The sequence below is a fragment of the Diorhabda carinulata genome, chromosome 9, assembly GCF_026250575.1.
Source record: "Diorhabda carinulata isolate Delta chromosome 9, icDioCari1.1, whole genome shotgun sequence".
NCBI classification, from domain to species: Eukaryota; Metazoa; Arthropoda; class Insecta; order Coleoptera; family Chrysomelidae; genus Diorhabda; species Diorhabda carinulata.
The window spans coordinates 16,534,319-16,553,219 of record NC_079468.1 but is presented as its reverse complement, the minus strand read 5'-3'; the positions used below and the strand labels follow the sequence as shown (position 1 = coordinate 16,553,219).

The window sequence follows — 18,901 nt, the reverse complement described above, 5'->3', positions numbered from 1 at the left end:
TCGGAAAATTCAATATTATAGAAAATTTTTATACCACAGTTAATTGTACCTTTATATCTCTGACGATAATGTTGCTTGAATTTGAGAATCGAAAATATCACTAACAAATAATTGGCATTAATACATATTTAAAATTACCAGACTGTAATTTATAAACAGGGCACTGTTTTCCTCGCTAATCAGTAACTTAATTATCAATAAACTAATTATTTAGTGGATGCTGAAAAGGATATAACTGCACTGAAACACAGTTGGCGATCAACTACTGGGGCTGAGAGAGAAGTTATTGATTCCGAAAATAATAAGAAAGATACTGAAAATAAACTATACAGCTATAAAACAACTGAATCAGTTAATACATCAACAACATATATGCAGGAATCACAAAAAAAATAACTTCGCGTAATTCAATTCCACATATTCATTTTACTTCTTGTTCAAACTTTACTTATAATTTTGTTAATAAACAAAATTAGTTAATACAACAGAAATTTTCTTAGCATTGTTATAAGTAACTCATTGTAGTTTATTTCTGTATATTGAAATTTCATTTCACTTCTATCTTTATTTAGTTATTTTTATGTTAAATTTTTAGTTTTTATAAGCTTTTGTCTACAAATTATAATAATTTTTTGAGAATGAAGAATTTCTCTCTCAATTATCAAAATTTGTAAATGTCTGGTATCTTCGTCTTTATTATTAAAGTCATAGATGAAAAATTCAAATTGCGATAATGGTCATAACCCAAGTCACTCATTAAATAATATACTATCGAAATATACCGTCATGTAATAGAAAAGGCTTTATTTATTTTCACCAAGTGTTTTTGAAACATTAAAATTAACAGTTCTTCTAAATATTTCACGTGAATGCTGAAAAGTCAGATATCGCAATTATTTAAGGTAGCCTTATGAATTTTATATACGGAATTAACAAAAAAGGACGTCAAAGTCTGTTTTTAAAAATAGAGTTATTTATTTTTAAAGAAAACTTATAAAAGAATTGAAAAAGGATCCCAATCTTTGCAATAACAATGTATTCTGAGGCAGCAGTGCTGAAATATAGAGGTATAATTTCAAATCAACACCTTGTATATATATTCCGGACCAATACATGTCAAAATAAAAGTATTTCATTTACCAAAAATTGTAAAATAGTTTGTATATGTTTACTTAAATATAAATTAATTCATGTGAATGATTGAGGAAAGTAAAAACATAACCTAAGTATTTCTAGTCGCGATATGAATCTGTCTCGACATTTCTCAAAAGCATCAAACCATAAATTTTCTGTATGATCGAAAACTAGATGTCAAAGACCCTTACAATAACCCCCGATAACATAAGATATCTACTGGGGTGTGTTTATTAGAAATATATATTGGCATTCATATTTTCACCCAGAAGAAAAAATACGTTGAAGGATTCTTCTTCATTCTGAGGTTTCTCTAACGTTATAGGGCGAAAGAGAAAGAGAGAGAGGCTCCAAAATAATATTAATCAAACACATGTAATTCGTGCAACAAAATGAAATTTTCAATATTTGAAAATTTGATTATGCATATTAATGATACTAAATTAGAAAACACTCCTTTAGGCATTAAATTGATGTGTTGACATATTTTCTTACAATTGTCTTACTATTGTCTTCTAATAACAGCAAAATAACAAACCGTAACCAGCCATCATTAAAATTTCTATCATTTCTCTTTCAGGAATCATAAGAATGAAATTGGTATGACGCTAATTGTAAGAATGAAATTAGAAACTGTTACTTAATTAAATAAATTGGAAGAAAGCAGATATTCTAACTAGGTGACTGTGTTCTAATCTTTTGAATTATATGATTTTTCAGTTTTTTCTCACCTGACGTTTTTTTGCATTATTTTCAAAAATAAACATTGTATGTTTTATGAATTTCGTGCATTACTTTATCATAACTGTATACAGCATATGTTTAGTTTTAATTTCATTTACATACCTTTTTGCTACTAAATTTGTTCAATTTTCTTTTTACAACGGATATGAAACGAAACAGAGTGATAATTTTTGAATAGAATGTTCAATTAATTTTTTATGTAATATATGTAAGGATTTTAATTTCTTGAACACTAATTCTATTTAAACTATAACCAAATTTATTTATATACTAGCTGACCCAGCAGACTTCTTACCGCCTCAATCAATAAATGAAAGAGTTTTGTATAAAATAAACATACAACATACAAATAAAAAAAAATACTCGGTATGAATGAAGATTTATTATTATTTTCGATTAATTACACATGATATTGCTTAATTACAAAACGGAGTTTTATTGAAATTCTGGCTATTTATAAGGTTTCAATTTGATATTGACAGACACACATGATACAGGCTGTTATTCAAATTAAAATTTTCTGATAAACTGTATTTTTTGTTTTGTGGTGCGACAATAAACAAAGATGAAGGTATTGCAACGCGCGAACCGATATATAATTTTCCATGCGCGAAAAGGGAAACTCCAAATTGATTCCGCAAACTTCCAACGACTGGCCTTGCGATTTATTTATGGTCATCGCAAAGGCCAGTACCGAAAATTGTAAACGTTTAAAATCGAATGGTAAACCCGTTGGAATCATCGGTATACGCGGAATCAAGACATCCTCTCCTTTGTTTTTTCCTTTTATGATTGTTCGCAATTGTGACATAGCAATACGACTATTTTTTAAATCTGCCTCTCTCTGGTCATCAGTGCGGTTAGCACGTGAGGTAACTTTTCGCATATTTAATTGACAGCGATGATCTAAGTCAGGTCGTCTTCTCCTCGGCATCGTAAATTGTAATTGATCAAAGTGAGAAAAGTTCTAGCACACTTAGCAGTAAAGTGTCACTATCACAAAAGATCAATAAAAAAAGCACACTACTTGAAATGTCACTATCACAAAGGATCATTAAAGTGAAGAAAGTTTTCGCGCACATAGCGATAATCGTCACTCACAAAGATAGTAAGATGCACTCTTTGTCAGAGGTATCGATCGACATATTAGTTGGTTGTCAAATGTCAAATATTATAGTTCCATTCAGAAATTTAATTTGTGACAAAATATCAAGGATAAACAAAATTGTTATTTTGTTTAATTCCGAGCATTTTCATAGTTATTATTTATATTATATTTAAACTTTCTCGGGACTTTCACAAATAATTCAAAACCAAAATTAGCGAAATCAGTCCAGTCGTTCTCGAGTTTCAGCGAGGCTGACGAACAGCATTTCATTATATATAAATAAATAAATAAATAAATAAATAAATAAATAAATAAATAAATATATATATGCTTGTATAAATTTTAGTTTTCAAACTCATAGAATTCAAAATTCAATATTCAAATTGACGTTGATAGAAATATTGAATAATTGAAATATATATCGTCAATAAATTTTAAGAATGTAAAAATCGAATTTAATTTATACAACCGACGTATTGAAAGAAATGATTTTTTAAATGGTATAATTTTCTCATTTTCAGGTAACATCGGTTCCATGATATCAAATATGAACGTGGCTCGAGTAGATTTTCAGAATCGGATGGACGGCGTCAAACAGTACATGGCATTTCGGAAAGTCGGAAGAGAATTGGAGGCTCGCGTGATACGATGGTTTGCTTATACGTGGGCAGAAAGCGGCGCTTTAGATGAGGAAAGGGTTTTGTCGGCTCTGCCAGATAAATTAAAAGCGGAAATTGCCATCAGGGTACATCTGGATACTCTTAGGAAAGTCCGAATTTTTCAGGATTGCGAGCCAGGTCTACTGGAAGCTTTAGTCCTTAAATTGAGATTACAGGTAAATTATTCAGAAGATTTTTCGATTTAGCTCATTCGAGATAGTTTTATACAATGAGTGTTTTATCGAGTAATAATATATATTATACGAGTACTATAATAAGAATAAGACAAAAAATTGCGGAAAGATCATAAGAGAAAGTACTAACCGAAGTAGCATTGACACTATTTAAACGCCATTTAATATGCCATTTAATATGGCGAAAATATGATGAAATGAAACACTGCTTATGGCCATTTTCTTCAAACTTACTTATGTATCTCGGCAAATAAATATATGGTTTTCATTATCTATTATCTGGAGAATAACGTAAACCGAAGGATAATTACGAGTGAAGAAAACAGTTATTAGACTTCATTGGACAGTCATACTTCAATCACTCTGAAGATGGTAGGCATAATATGTAGACATTTGCCTATCAGTTAAAATTATCAAAACTTAAGTTATGTAATGACCATTAACTACTATATGAATAGTAAAAAACTGCATAACAAACCTTACACTTTGGTCTAAAGTTCCATCAACATAAATCGTGGACCAAGAACATAAATATGTCATAGTCCACTAATAATAAAAAATGATAATACTAGATATATAGTTATCTAAAACCTTTTATATGTCCATTGCCTACCGTTGTAATCAATTTCCAAAGTTCTGTATTAAGGGGGAAATGTTAATATGTATAAAATTTGTAAGAATATTATTTGCATCCACCAAGAATGGAAACAAAAAGGAGACGAAGAATAGGACTATCCGGGAATCTACGTTAAAGAAACGTCATCCCATACGTCGCTTGGAAAAGTGAGAATATTATAAAGATCAAAACTTCAACTCTTAGAATTGTTGGTGATAACTTCTTGTAGAATTGAGCTATTAGAAACTTTGGCAAATTTAACTATATAACTTTCAAAATCATTATTTCTCAGAATCAGTGGTTTTTAGGCAAAAAAATTATTCAACTTTTTTCTATAAACAAATACATGATCCATAACTTTTGTCAGACCTTATTTCATTATTAAACTCATCGTTTTCTGTTTTAACTGTTGCGGAAATCTTTATTTGCTTCGTATTGTTATCTTTTGTATTTATACTATTATTTTACTTTGCAGGTATCTTTTGTGCATAGAGAAAGATCAATTTCTAAAGTATGGTCGTTATTTCCTTTTCCAATTTCATTATTATGCTTGCCTTTGTAACATGCCAATCTGCTTTTTCATAATTAGATTCTTTAGAGAAAGTAGCTTTCCAAGCACGACATATAAAATGTGAAGTTGGCAAAGTATTACAAAAATTTACAGCGAGTATGTTAGTGCAGGGCATTCGTTTGCAAAATTATTTTTAATTCATAATTTTATTTAAAAAGTCCGGGAGGTGTTTCTGATTACAAAAATATAAGATGACACTTGATATCTTTTGACGTTATTGTTCAAACAACGAAAAACTAAATAAACCAGAAAAAAATGCTTTTTGCAAACAATTAATTCTTTTATATTCTTCACAATATTTCGAATAAGAAAAGTCCTTACAATCCCTATTGTATCTCCAACTCATTAATTGATATGAATTTTTTAAAATTGAAAATCGCCGAAAATCCTAATTTAATTCGTAAAGAAGTATATACGACAGGATGCCTAGAGTTAAATGTTTGAATTTCTGTTCTACAGATGACATAAAACAGATCTCACCAAAAAGAAAAACTCTAAAGAGTTAGATAATACGAAAGAATTAGTTGAACTTCAACAGATAATTATAGAGCTGTAGAGAGAAATTATAATTTGGAATGGCTTGCAACTTTTACCATACCCAAAAGCACTGTCTAATAATAATGGTTTCTTCAAAAAAGTGTTAAGTCTAAACTACTCCATAAAATAGAAAAAATAAGCAATTGTACTACAAATATAAAACAATTTTTATCTAATCAACATTGCCAAATACATATTTGGCAAATAATATAAAACATTTGGTGACTTTGCTGAAAAAATTTGAAATTACATAACTTCTTAGTTCCAGAAATGTAATGTAACTCGCATTGATATAGTTTTTTATAGAAACGATGACGTCTCTATCAAAAGTGTTGAATATAAAATACTATCAGAAATTTACTAGTCCTTGTCTCCGGTAAACGTTATAGGTAAAGAGGATGTTTTGAAATCGAGACTGATATTTCATTAAACTTTTCAAATAGAATGAGTTGACAACACATTAGTTTCTTTTTGAACTTTAAATTAGGTATAAAACAAAAAAGACAACTGCGCCACTATGATTTATTAACGAAATATGTAAAATATTTGAAGAAAAATCATTGGCGATTGGAATGTCACAAATCGATTGGATACCATATGTATGTATATAATATTTAATTACAAGTTAAAAAACGATATCAAAATATTTGATCGAAAATTGCAAAAATTTGAAATTTTCAACTATATAAGAAAACGATTCTCATTGGTTTTCATTTGTGACGTCATAAGTTTTAATATATAAAATTAATCAATATAAAATAATAAAATACATTAAATTTGAATCTAACTTACATTGAAATGATCCTGGCAACAAAAATAATTACTCGCAGGATCGTCAAAACGACCAAAACTTTCAAATCATTTTTGTTGTTGTATTTTCGAATTTATTGGCATCGTAAAAAAACTTTATCAGGTATTTTAGTCTTGGTATTTTTACATCCTGACACAAAACACGATTTTATCATTTTCCAGATTAATCAAAGTTTAATATTAATGAGTATTTTAGAATAACCAAGAGAATAACTGTCGTATTTACTTTGTATCATATGTGCACTGTTCATTTTAAACCTATGACGTCAAGAAATGTGGCAGCCTTACTGAAATGTTTAAACTACTGAAAAATGTTTCTCTATAAATATTGGTCAAAGAATTGAGAAAAAATATAATGAAAGTTGTACATAAACTATCCAAAACTATTTTTTTCTCAAACCATGCAAGTACACTATTATATAATTTGAAAATATGTAAATAGAATATAGTTGGTATAGAGAAAATAAATGCTCGTACTACTACTGAAACGAGGGATAATTGTTCAAGCTAACAAATTGCTGAACAAGTTATGTGAATGATAAAACTGCTCGAAATATTCTGAAACGAAATAGTTAACGTTGCTTTAAAGTACAAATAACTTAGAAAATATTTCCCGATAACAATATCAAAGAGATGGAATTTTGTAAAATTATGATAAAAAATAAAAAGATTTCACAAATCATAACCGTCCAACATTAGATGATGGTCTCTGAGAATAATTCTTTTATGTAGAAATATGCCCATAAAAATCAAAGTTTGAATTAATAAAATGTTCAAAGGATTTGTATGACAGTTTCCTCCACGATTTCACAGAATAGTTTTCGAATCCTCTCCCTGCCTGTATTGTAAACCTACCAGAGTCGTTACCTCCCCTGTTTTTTGCTGCAGTGGCTTAGGGGCTCGTTTCACCCATGATGGTTTTCACCTGTCAATAGCCTTTTTTTCATTCTCACATCTTAAGATATTCTTTGAGATGCAACAACTTCTCCGCTACTGTATAATCACCCAGGAGTACAATATAATTGTCTGCAAAAAGTAATAGCTTTGGTAAATTATAAAATCTGTCTCATCACTTTTATCGCACATTTCTTTTGTTATATTAAATAGACATTCGCATTTACAATGTGGAAATATACAAAATAATAAATAAATTGTTATGAATTATAAAGAATACTTTATTGAAACATACTATAAACAAATAGTTTCTTGAGTGAATAATTATATAGAAACTTATTTTCAAAAGTAATCACAAAACAAAACAAGCCAACTAGTCCAAAGATGCACACAAAGATAAAGCATTCGAAAAAGTTCATGGCCACTTTCCAGAGTGTAGCAAATTTATCTCAAATTGAAAGCTATCATGTTCTTAAAAAATCAGGTTAATTTCCACTGACTTGGAAAAGAATTTCGAGCTAACGCCATGCCGCTATGAGGAAAAATAGGGCATAGGGCATATCGAAGCTGAGCCTCACACTGAACATTGTTTTCTTGTACTGCATCATTTCCGATAAGAGTAAGAGATTTTTTTTAATATCCGTTTTGTTACCTTGAAAGCCGACGTAAGACGGGGCCTACAGAAAACTCCATTACCAAATTCGCTTTGCTAGAAGTAGGATATTCAGAGATGTTTCATCCACTTTAGAGTTATCTTTTTCGATAAATTTATTTTCACTTCAAAAATTATATTTAGTGAATCTGCAAGGAAAGAGGATTATCAATGAGAATATATTATTTATATACCAATATGAGAGTTATTATAATAACTAATGGACTAAAATAGAAATTATTAACTAAAATATGAACATTTTCTCACTTTTCAACATACATTAACATTTGGACATTTGTTAAGTCAAGGCATCAGCTTTTGGTTCCTATTATTGAAAATTCCTCCTGACCGTTAAACTAATCAGTAACAATTTCTATTTAGTTGTCATTATGACAGATGAAAGTGTACTAAGTCAGAACCGTATGCGAATTTCCTCATCAACTTTTTAAGATATGTCGTCTTCCATGATCAAATCTTTTTCACATTTAAAACCCGAATAATTGAACGAATTTCATAGTCGGGAAACTTCTGATTGGCATGGCGATACACGAAGAAATTTCACAGCTAGACCAACAAAGACGTGAAAGATTGACAAAAAGTTGCTTACCTTAAATTGACGACACTTGACGTAGTACGCAATCGGTTCTTATTTTAAAAATGTCCCTCATTCTTGTATATAATGTTGTGGAAAATGATGTTATCGAAATAGATTGAAATCATTACATCGTATTTAATCAATTATCAAATGTAATTCTTCCCATACTTTCAGAACCAGTATAAAGAATCTACTACACAAAAATTACTATACTACTCCTGTATATCTTAGATGATTTTATCGAAATTTTCTTAGTTACGCAGTTAATTGTCAATTTTCCAGAATCATTTTTCACGAGTTTCTACTTGAGGTAAGTACGTCCATATCATTTTTTTATTAACTAAAGTTGACGTTGGCGTATTATTGGTACGAGAGAAGTGAAACTTGATTCAAATAGTACGATGAAGACATTCAAATACGTCGTCTTATATTTGGACATTCCCCGAGGATTACAGAACATGAAAAACGTCTTTGGATACGTAATTTTTGCCACAAGAGACAGATTTTCCCAATCAGTTGCAAATGAGATCTATAAAAACACAATAAAACTCGAAATACTAATTAATTTAGTCAAACGCGTGTATTGTTCAATGTAATTCAGTTTTTATATTAAATGCTAGCATTTCCATTGACTTTACTACGCAGCTTTGTAAAATTTATGGACTTTCATACAAACCTACATCCCCTTCTGTCACCTCTATCCAAATTTAATTTTTAAAAACGCTAAAATACTTATTACTTCTCATTTTTCCACCTAAACACAAAATTGGAAAAGCGTAACATTAAAATTGACGTACTTCTATACACATTTCAACCTCCTTAGGAGTAGCTCAACCAGAAATCCTTTTTTAGTGGTGTGATTCATCCGAATTATTCGTGTGGAGTTCAGGAACAGTTTTAGAAATATAACAATTAGTTTCCCTATAGAAACCAACTTATTTATCACAAGTTTTTGTATGGTGCTTTTACCATCTTAATATAATCTAAGAAGATTTTGATTTTGATGTGATAAAGAAAGGTATTGTCTACAGCCCCGCTAGAATCTTCTAAATCTTCAATTTTCTTGGAATATAACTCGCACGTGTTACAGACTCGCATTTAACACATTATTAATGCAGTACAAAGATGTATTAAGATTCTTCCACCTTTTTGGTCGGTTCCCTTGAGACTGGAACGTTTGCTACTTTTACAGATAGATGTCATATTCGAAGTATTTCTTACCTTCGACTAGAAAGTCCAGAGTGTGGATAACTTGTACTTCTTGTTAAATTCAGCAAAATAAACGAGTTACAGAAAAGAAAGAATGTGGTTGTTTGCGTTGATGGTAATCCTTAAAATTACTGTAAGCATTATGCTTTTCTTTGATTTCGTAAATATCAGATTATATGTTTTGCTTACTGTTAATTGTAATAAGTTCGGAAATATACTGCTACACATGTAGCTGGAGTATTAATTTCATACGCGAAATAAACAGAGCTTAAGATAAAGATTCACAAAATGGTACAATTACTGTTTGTAAAAACAGACATTCCTAGAATAAATAAATAACAAGACCATCCTAGAAATTAGTTCAAACATAACAATGTAAACAAATCGCATATAAAAACAATCATTAAACGAATTCCGCTGTATATCAAACGGGTCGCCACGTCGTGACAGACCGGCTTCACGGCCTATGTCTTGGACTTGTTCGTAAAAATATCTTTGTTTCTTCAATATATAAATATTTGCAACATCGCTCAACGGATGAGTCAAACATAGCTACGCATCACATAAAACAATTCATATAAATACTTTCAACTAATTTTTTTAACTGTTATTTTGGTTAAAGACGTTCTTTAGAGTGTATCAAATATAATTTCTACGATTTATAATCTTTGTTCTTTACTACATAAACATCTTAATGTCGTTAATGTATAAGCTAGAAAACGACATAATATTTAGATAAATATCATGTATTTCAAACAGAGTATTCCATATAAAAACTTTGAACTCAATTTTCTGGGACATCAATACTCGCAAAAAAAAGGGACCAAAATAGAAATGCTTCTTTTCAAGTATACAGTATCATACTGTAATTACAGAAATGGGCCGATCACCAGGATTCCATATATTCAGTGGAATTACTTTCTAACATTTGCAAATAGAAGTTAATTTGGTGACCGTGTATATGTCAGTATTACATAGAGTAAGGTCCGAAGAAATCTTAAATCCAAGCAGTTAATAGTCGAAAATCAATTCGCTCTAAACTTTAAACATCCATAAAAGCATGCTAAAATCTAATTAAAAGCTTGGCCTAAATTGTAATTACAAAGTTATCCACTGTACGAATTACATTCAGGGAGCTTTCCGAACATTCTTATAAAAGTTTCCCCTTGATAAAGAACCAGAACTTTATTTAAATTTGATCAAAAGTTGTTTCAATTTTTATCAACCTATAGGAATATTCTACACTGCGTGGAAAAAAATGAAACAAATTGATTATTTTGGCTACCATACATAAATATAAAAACTCTCGAATGACCTCTTTAATTTCAACCCTACTTTCAATCCTTTGACAAGTAAAATCTCGCTAGTGTCTAAATAAAAAGTAAGGGGTGGATAACTTACAGAATAACTTACAAATCTAACCTAACCATTACTAGACTACGCGGAAAATGCTTCTGGCGAGAAAATTATAGCAGCGGAGATGTCATCTTCTTGAAGCTATCCTAGATAATAGTTCACAAGGACTCTGGGACTGGAGGGTTGATGGAAATACTCTTCGAGAAAATCAGCTTTGAATGAGGACACGAAAATATTTATAGATGCAACGTCACGGTTCTCCCTGTACAATCTATAAGGGAAGAGCTTGTCTTCAATCATTAACACATAAAAAGAAAACCGTATAATTACCAAAATTCGTATCAACATCCTAAAAATTTGCCTCCAAGCCGCCTCTATCTAATAGAACATTTAAGAGAGTCGGGAGAGAATTAGAGCATTTAAACCGTATAACATTAACCTGCCCGGCAGGAGACCCCTCCTCAGGAAGATGTTAAAAATTAATAAAAAGACTGAAAAACAGGAAACACCTCATTAATTGAATTAAATATAAAAATCAATTTAACTAAAACTATTCTCGGACAAGATTATCCAAATTAATATTTATTGCTAAGAACAATAAAAAAAGTTCCAGCAACAAATAAATTTATTAAAAAAATAACAAATTCGCATTACCTGCGTATACAAAAGGGCACAACGAATAAAAGCAGTTATAAATTAAAAACAACTCAGATTTATATATGTTGAAGATAAGACTGGGACTTATCTATGGAAATCCGGGATGTTTGCATTCCTCAACTGGATTCCCAGATATTGGAGTTGACTTGAATTTGTTTCTTGTGGTGAACCGGCTGAGTCCTTATGGTGTGGTTAAAACTCCAACCTGGCAGCTGCTGGAAAAACATAAAGTGAGGAAGGAAACCGGAACGCAGATAGAAACTACTGAGGAAGGAACGAATAGAAACAACAAATTTGAATAAACCGAGCTTATGAAGTACTGAATTTATATTTTTTAAAATATAACCCAACAGGAATTGGTTCGATTCGTTCTGCTCCTCAAATTAATAGAAAATACGAATTTATATGAAAACTATCATCTTCATCATATAATCCATAGAAATAACCAGAATTTTTGTGGGCACAATTGAAAATGCAAGAAAAGAGAAGAGTAGGGAAAAATCCCCACAAATTTACTAAAATTCACTTTAATAGGTGTAGTGTAGATAGATAGATGAAGAATTCGAATCTATTTCGAGGTTTTATTGAATTTCTCGAATGGAGTGGGAGGTCGACAACAAAGTAATTTCTTTAAAAACTTGAATTATAGAATAAATAAATCTGAAGTGACTACTGGGCCACAATACGTGAACAAAGGAATATTCAAAATGTTTGAAGAATAACGTAACAAGCCGAATGGTATGTTATACCCGACAATAAAAACGGAATCAAAAATATCAAATAGTGTGTAAATAAATAAGAGGTAATAATTATTTCTTTTACATGGTTAAATAAAAAAAAGATGACATAATGTAAAGCTTAGGTTTGATAACAAAAAGTGAAAAAAAACTGTAACAGCTTCCATTTAATTCCAATTCTCACGGGATGGGATAAGTATATAACTATACCTGTAATATCTTCAATATGTTAATGTTTGAGCAAGGATTGTTATAAAACATAAGTAGCCTTTTTTTGTTTGAGGGTAATTGTGTTGTAATTAACATACACGGCTACGGAAAACATTCCTACAAGAGCGGTTATACTATATTAAGGTTCATCAATTAAATATGAACACACATTTGTTCAGCAAAATTGCACATCTTTGAAGAACTGAAGTAGACTAGTTAACAATATCCTATATCGTTGTAGTTCGATTTGAACTGAAATTGTTCGGATAATGGAGGTATTTATCAGAAGTTCCAATTTTGCTTCCACGATAAAATTAAAGTGACGCTGCACATATTAAACGAGATAAAGATAATTTCGTAGTTACAAATAGTTATGTCATTGAAAAAAATTTTTGGTAAGTGATTTGAATGTAGCGTGTTTGAAAGGATTGTATATACGATTAAATATAGAAAGGTTGATATTCTATGCTGGAGTAGAGGGAATCTGAAATTCCGTCAATGCCGTCAAACGTCTGTGGTGGAATCAATGGAATTGGTTCTGTTATTGGTAAGAAGTCATGTGGATTGTTGATATAATTAATAGGTAGATGCAGAACTTGTTGTAGTTTGATCTAAACTAGAGGTTGATAAACAATTTTCACTTTAACCTTGAATAAATTTTTCTTTATTCATATTGGTGTACTGAAGGTATCTAAGAAAATATAGATCTGTAGGAATTTTTGTAGTTTCGAATAATACGTCCGACGGAAACATTTTCTGAATAACCCTCGTATAAGATTTGCAGTAATTATGGAACTGTTTGTTGATTTATGTCAATTTCTTAAAAAGAGATCGCTTATGATTGGTATATGTCGATCATATTCATTCAAAAAAAAATATAAGGTAGATAATAGAATTTGCAATGAAAAATGTTCTTCAATATCAAATTTACTTTGCTACATGAGACAAACTAAACATGTACCCCGTCTTCCAGACGCTATCGATTAATTCACAGTTCAGAAACTTCACAAATTCCTGGTGACATGAATAATGTTTTAAGTTTAAAGATTTTCGTTAAATTAATGATTCTTCCAGAGACGATACCTATTATCCCACAAGAAAAACAAGCAAGATCAAAGTTTTATTCGTGCTTTTGGTTGGCAATAGTCTACATCAAATTTTGTCATTTATATACAGAGGTCGACATAAGTCAAGCACCGCTCTCGAAAAATCAGTATAAATCTGGTAACGCTCATAAGTCTGTCAATGCTGTGGAAAAAGGTTAAAACGAAACATGTTAGTGCTTAAGACAGTCCTGTCTGTGTCATGAAAATACGTATCAGAAATTTTGCCAATCTGCAGAACTTCAAATATCTTACGACGCATTTCACGCGGTCAATTTCGATAGCCAATTGAAGTTTTGCGAGTGGTACTTCGGATGCAGTCAGAAATATCCGCAGTTCCAGCATTCCATTTTGTGGTCGGATGAAACAACGTTCAAGCTGAACGGTATAACTGCACGCCAGAATCCTCACGACTTAATTGAAAAAGAATTAAGCCTGTCTGAGGTGTGTGTGTGTGTGTGTGTGTGTGTGTGTGTGTGTGTGGGCAGGTATCCATGTGGGGGTCTTGTGGGTCCCTTCTTTTTTGAGGGTCACGTTTCTTGTCAAAGTTATTTGGAAATACTCGAAGATTTAAGTGAGCAAATGGACAACGATTCAATACTTGCGAACATCCGTCATTTCATGCAGGATGGAGCATCGCCACACTACGCGTTATGTGTGCTGGAGACCTTAATGCTCATTTTGGAGAATGGATAGGAAGACTATGATTCGTTGAGTGGCGAACACGGTCATGTGACTTGACACCCTGAGATTTCTTCCTGTGGGTCTTCTCAAGGACCGCGTTTTTGCAAGAGGATCAGGCACCCTTCTCGACCTCCGAACTGCAATTGAAGAAGAATTTGAAACATACAATACTAAGATATACAAGACGTTATCATTGATTTTATAAAATAGTAGTACTGCCATTTTTAAGGCTATTTTTATAAGGCTTGTAGATTTGTTTATTTCTTTTTGATATCAATGTTCAATTTCCTATCATCAAGACAATGAAAATTAACAAAGTTATTTGAAACAAGTGATAAAATAACTGGGCTGAGATTAATCCAAACTCATTTCCTATTCGTGTTTTCAGTTTCTCAAAATTTGTGGGCTCTGTCCTAAAAACTTTGCTCGCAATATACTTTTTCAACTTTGTCATCATCAGCGTCTATCATTTACGTTGTACGAAGATTTACGCCAAAAGTTTATTTTTCAATTTCTGATATTTTTTCAATAAAGTATGATTTTTTAAAAGAATTCAGTTCTGTGAGACTAAAAATAGTTTCAAATTAAAACTTCACAAGGTTTTTATGAACAATTGACTATTTCTTTCACGTTCCTAACGAGATTCGACGTACCAGCTATTGGATTGTAAGCGGCGTTCGCGTCACATTGAGTTATAGAAGCTATTTTACATTTGAAACCTCTTTTAGCATAAAGCTCATATAAATGATTTATTTTACAAAAAATTTCTTAGTCAAAGTTGGCTCCAAGGCGACAACCCAACCACTCGGCCGTCAGCACTTATTATATACACTGCGACCCAAAGGATCTATTGTGTCTCCCTTTCTTGGTGCGATACTAGGGAATCCCCTGCTTACAGCTTATCTGTTAATCCCTCTTATCCAGAATGTAGGATGACTGTCATTGCCCTAGATCTTCGTCTTCTATCTCATACGCTCCCAAGTGTAGTGCTCTTGAGTTCCGTAGTGTGTCACACTACAAATTTTTATATAAAATCATATTTAATTCAATACTATTCGATGGTCTATAAAAATGAGTTCTTCTTTGTTATTCGTGGTGCTAGTGAAATTTTGGAGTTTCTTTAAAAATTTGCATAACAATCTGCTTCAAATGAAAATTAAATTAATTCTCGCAATATTATTGAATAGCTCAAACTCTCATCAGACTAACATATAGTTGAATAATATGTGGTAAAGAAACTATCGATGGATTTCATTAAAACCATTAAACCATTGATAAAATAGATCATATTAATATTTTGAGTATTTTCGCTTCAATTTCAAGTCGATTTACGTTTCTTATGACGATTAAGTCATTTTATTGATATAAATTTTGTGTATTTTGCGAAGATGTCTCATTGTTATCATCTAATATATGACATTATTCTATATTGCTTCGGATTGTTGCCTTAATTTAATTTTCAAATTGTATTATCTATTATTTACAACGCTTGAAAACGGAGGAAAGTATATTTTGACTATTCTGAAAGTTTTATATGTCACATTTGAAAACTAAGAGACATGACTGGTACAACGCAATATCCTCAAAGTTAATGCAAAACGAAAGCGTTGAAATCTAGCTAGGTTCGGTTTCGCCTTCAATCTGCTACAGTTCATTTAAATGCATTATTCAGGAAGAATAACAAGCCGAAGTTATGTTACTTTGTAATTCGTATGACGACCAAGACATCTGCCAAGAGCAATAAATTTGCAAATGTGAAAGTTGTTAAATGGTCTTCAATTGTTCATAAAATGAAACTGGATAATAGAGAATGATTATCAATGGATGTTGAATTGGAAATACTAGTAATTATTGTTTTGAAAATCGCATTAATTATCTTTAGAGACAGAACTTAATTTTCGATTATACAATATTTCCATTTAAATTAGCAGCACAAGGGAAACTGTTTTCATAAAACACTCTGCATAGTTTGAAGTACAAATTGCAACAACCAAATATTAAACTTTTCAGTGGTATACCAGTTATGTTGATAAATTTTAAGTTGAAAATCTTTTCAAGTTAAGAATTATTATTAAAAAAAATTATATAAAATTGTCATTGATGTCAACTATTAATATCTACTACTAAAATCGATGATTTTGCACATTATATTTTAATAATGCTTAATTTAGCACTTTATTCATGTCAAACTTCAATAAATTTTTTTTATACTTTTATATTTAAAAACTTTCAATATTATGAATTTTTAAAAATAACTCGCATACAACTGAAAATTTTTACCTCTGATAACTGCATTATAGATTTCAAACCATGTGGAACTTTATGTGATAAATAACTCTGTCTCGAGATATAAATAATGCGAAATAAAATGGATATTCTAAACATTTGTAAACAAAAAAATTTTTTAAATCACACTCCATCTAGGCCTTAGGCCTAGACCGCACTACGGTTAAACCGCTGTGGTTTTTAATCGCGTGAATTTGTGCCCCTAGAAAACTAATACAAGCGGCCGCACCTGCGGTTTTTTCCTGCGACTGATTTTAAAACCGTGATTTGCTACAAAATGCTCGCGGGTAAAAACCGGGCGGTTTTTTGGTCAGTATTCGGTAGACCGTAACAGACAGGCGCTCCTCTGGTGAAATACATTTGCGAAATTTTGTATCCATGAAGGTGATGTACAGACGCACAATTTGTAAAATCTTATCGAAGCTGGCTACTGACATCCTATAGTAATTAAAAAATTTATCAGGATGGTCTCTTAAGCTTTGATACTTCTTATGAAAGAAACCTTTCTCAAATCTACGCCCAGTAAGTGGATGGATCCAATATTTTCGAAATTTGCGTTGACGTCTTCTTTTTCTATTTCTTATTATCAGAGCAACAACACATCCTGCTACCTTGAAATCCATCTTCAAACCGCGGGTCGTTTCGCGATTTTTTATCGTGGTGTGTGTGTCTCAAGCGTTTTGCGGTTGTAGCGATTAACCGCTTGCTGGAAAAAATCGTAGTGCGGCCTCAGCCTAAAATATACTAAAAAATTTGTAGTGTGAATCTTGGTATAATTGGAACTATGTAATAATATGGAAAAGTATCGTGTGAACATATGGGTGCAGAAATGTAAAAGAGTTAGTCATATTATAAATTTAATCTTTACTCAGTAGCAGATTTTTCAACCTATTATTAGAAAGAAATAGTTCCTATAAGACCAAGTTTTCTTCATAATTCTGTTGCTATATTTTCACAATATACTTTGTCGTCACCACATCTATTAGTTAAATAATTAACTTAAATAGTGTCGTTCCTCACTTAACTTTATCGTTTTTGTTTTATAAAACCAAAAATAGTTGCAAGCAATAATTTACAAATTTTTTCAAGACAAATAAACTTTTCCATTTACGTCCCTAATGAGATTTTATCTTAAGATTGGGAACCGCGTTCACGGACCATTGAACGTTTGAAGCTATTTTACATTTGAAACATCATTTAGCTGAAGGCTCGTATAATTGATTTATTATACAAAAAATTGATGAGGAAAGTGTAAAATTAAGTTTTTTAGAGTGAAAATACCACTATTATATAATCCTGAATATTAAATTGCTCATTTTCCAGGCAGATTCGAACAATCTGACTCCAAGGCGACGACCTAATCAGACGGCCATTAACGCATTTTTGCTATAAATCATTAAGCAACAAAATTGATTGATGAAATTCTAGTTAATTCCATCCAAAATACTTAACAGGCAATAAATATTCAAATCGAGCCAATACTAATTTTTTTACTCGTTTTGATTCTCTTAGTAAATATCACTTTGAAATTAGTATCTCCATCTTTTGATTTCTTTCTTGTGGCGTCATCTATTAATGAATTTTAAGGTTTGGTTTAAAAGTCCTATTACTTTCAGTTTTATATAAAAATTGATTCAATTGATTCACGCAATATTATTAAACATTTCACTTTTTTATTGAATATTGTCAGCAAGAAACAAAAAATAACTGAGTATCAATAGGTTGATTAAAATTTAGTGAAAATTTGATTAAAACACAGTAAATTAAATAAAGTATGGTGAAAATCTATATTACTACTCAGTGAATTTTTACTTTACTCTAACAACTTCGAAAGAATAACTTCAGTTTCATGAGCACGGTGTTTTTTCAAAAATACAGCACATAGGATGAAGCTGAATTTGAACTGACCAGAATGTCCCATCTAGTTACACAAAACTTTTCAAAAAGAGATTAACATTCTTAATCACTCAATAAGTTGTATGACTAACTAAGAAAAACACATTTTTTTGCCAGAGTCCTATTTTATTCATGAATTTATTCTCATTCAAGAGCAATACAATCATTCCAACTCTTCTCTAGCAGTGTTTTTTCATCCTTGATTTTTGCATTCAAGCTATCCAATATATCCAAGTAGTATTTGCTATT

The 18,901-nt window shown here is 30.9% G+C and overlaps 1 protein-coding gene across 3 annotated transcripts in view; it reads left to right on the top strand.

Moving 5' to 3' along the window:
• LOC130897966 (cyclic nucleotide-gated cation channel subunit A) overlaps positions 1-18,901 on the top strand; it is a 224,062-nt gene that overhangs the window by 180,105 nt on the left and 25,056 nt on the right. For all 3 annotated transcript variants that reach the window (XM_057806963.1, XM_057806962.1, XM_057806964.1), the window contains one exon: positions 3,508-3,821. In XM_057806963.1, the coding sequence (XP_057662946.1) occupies positions 3,508-3,821 (314 nt within the window). The remainder of the gene's footprint in view (positions 1-3,507; positions 3,822-18,901) is intronic.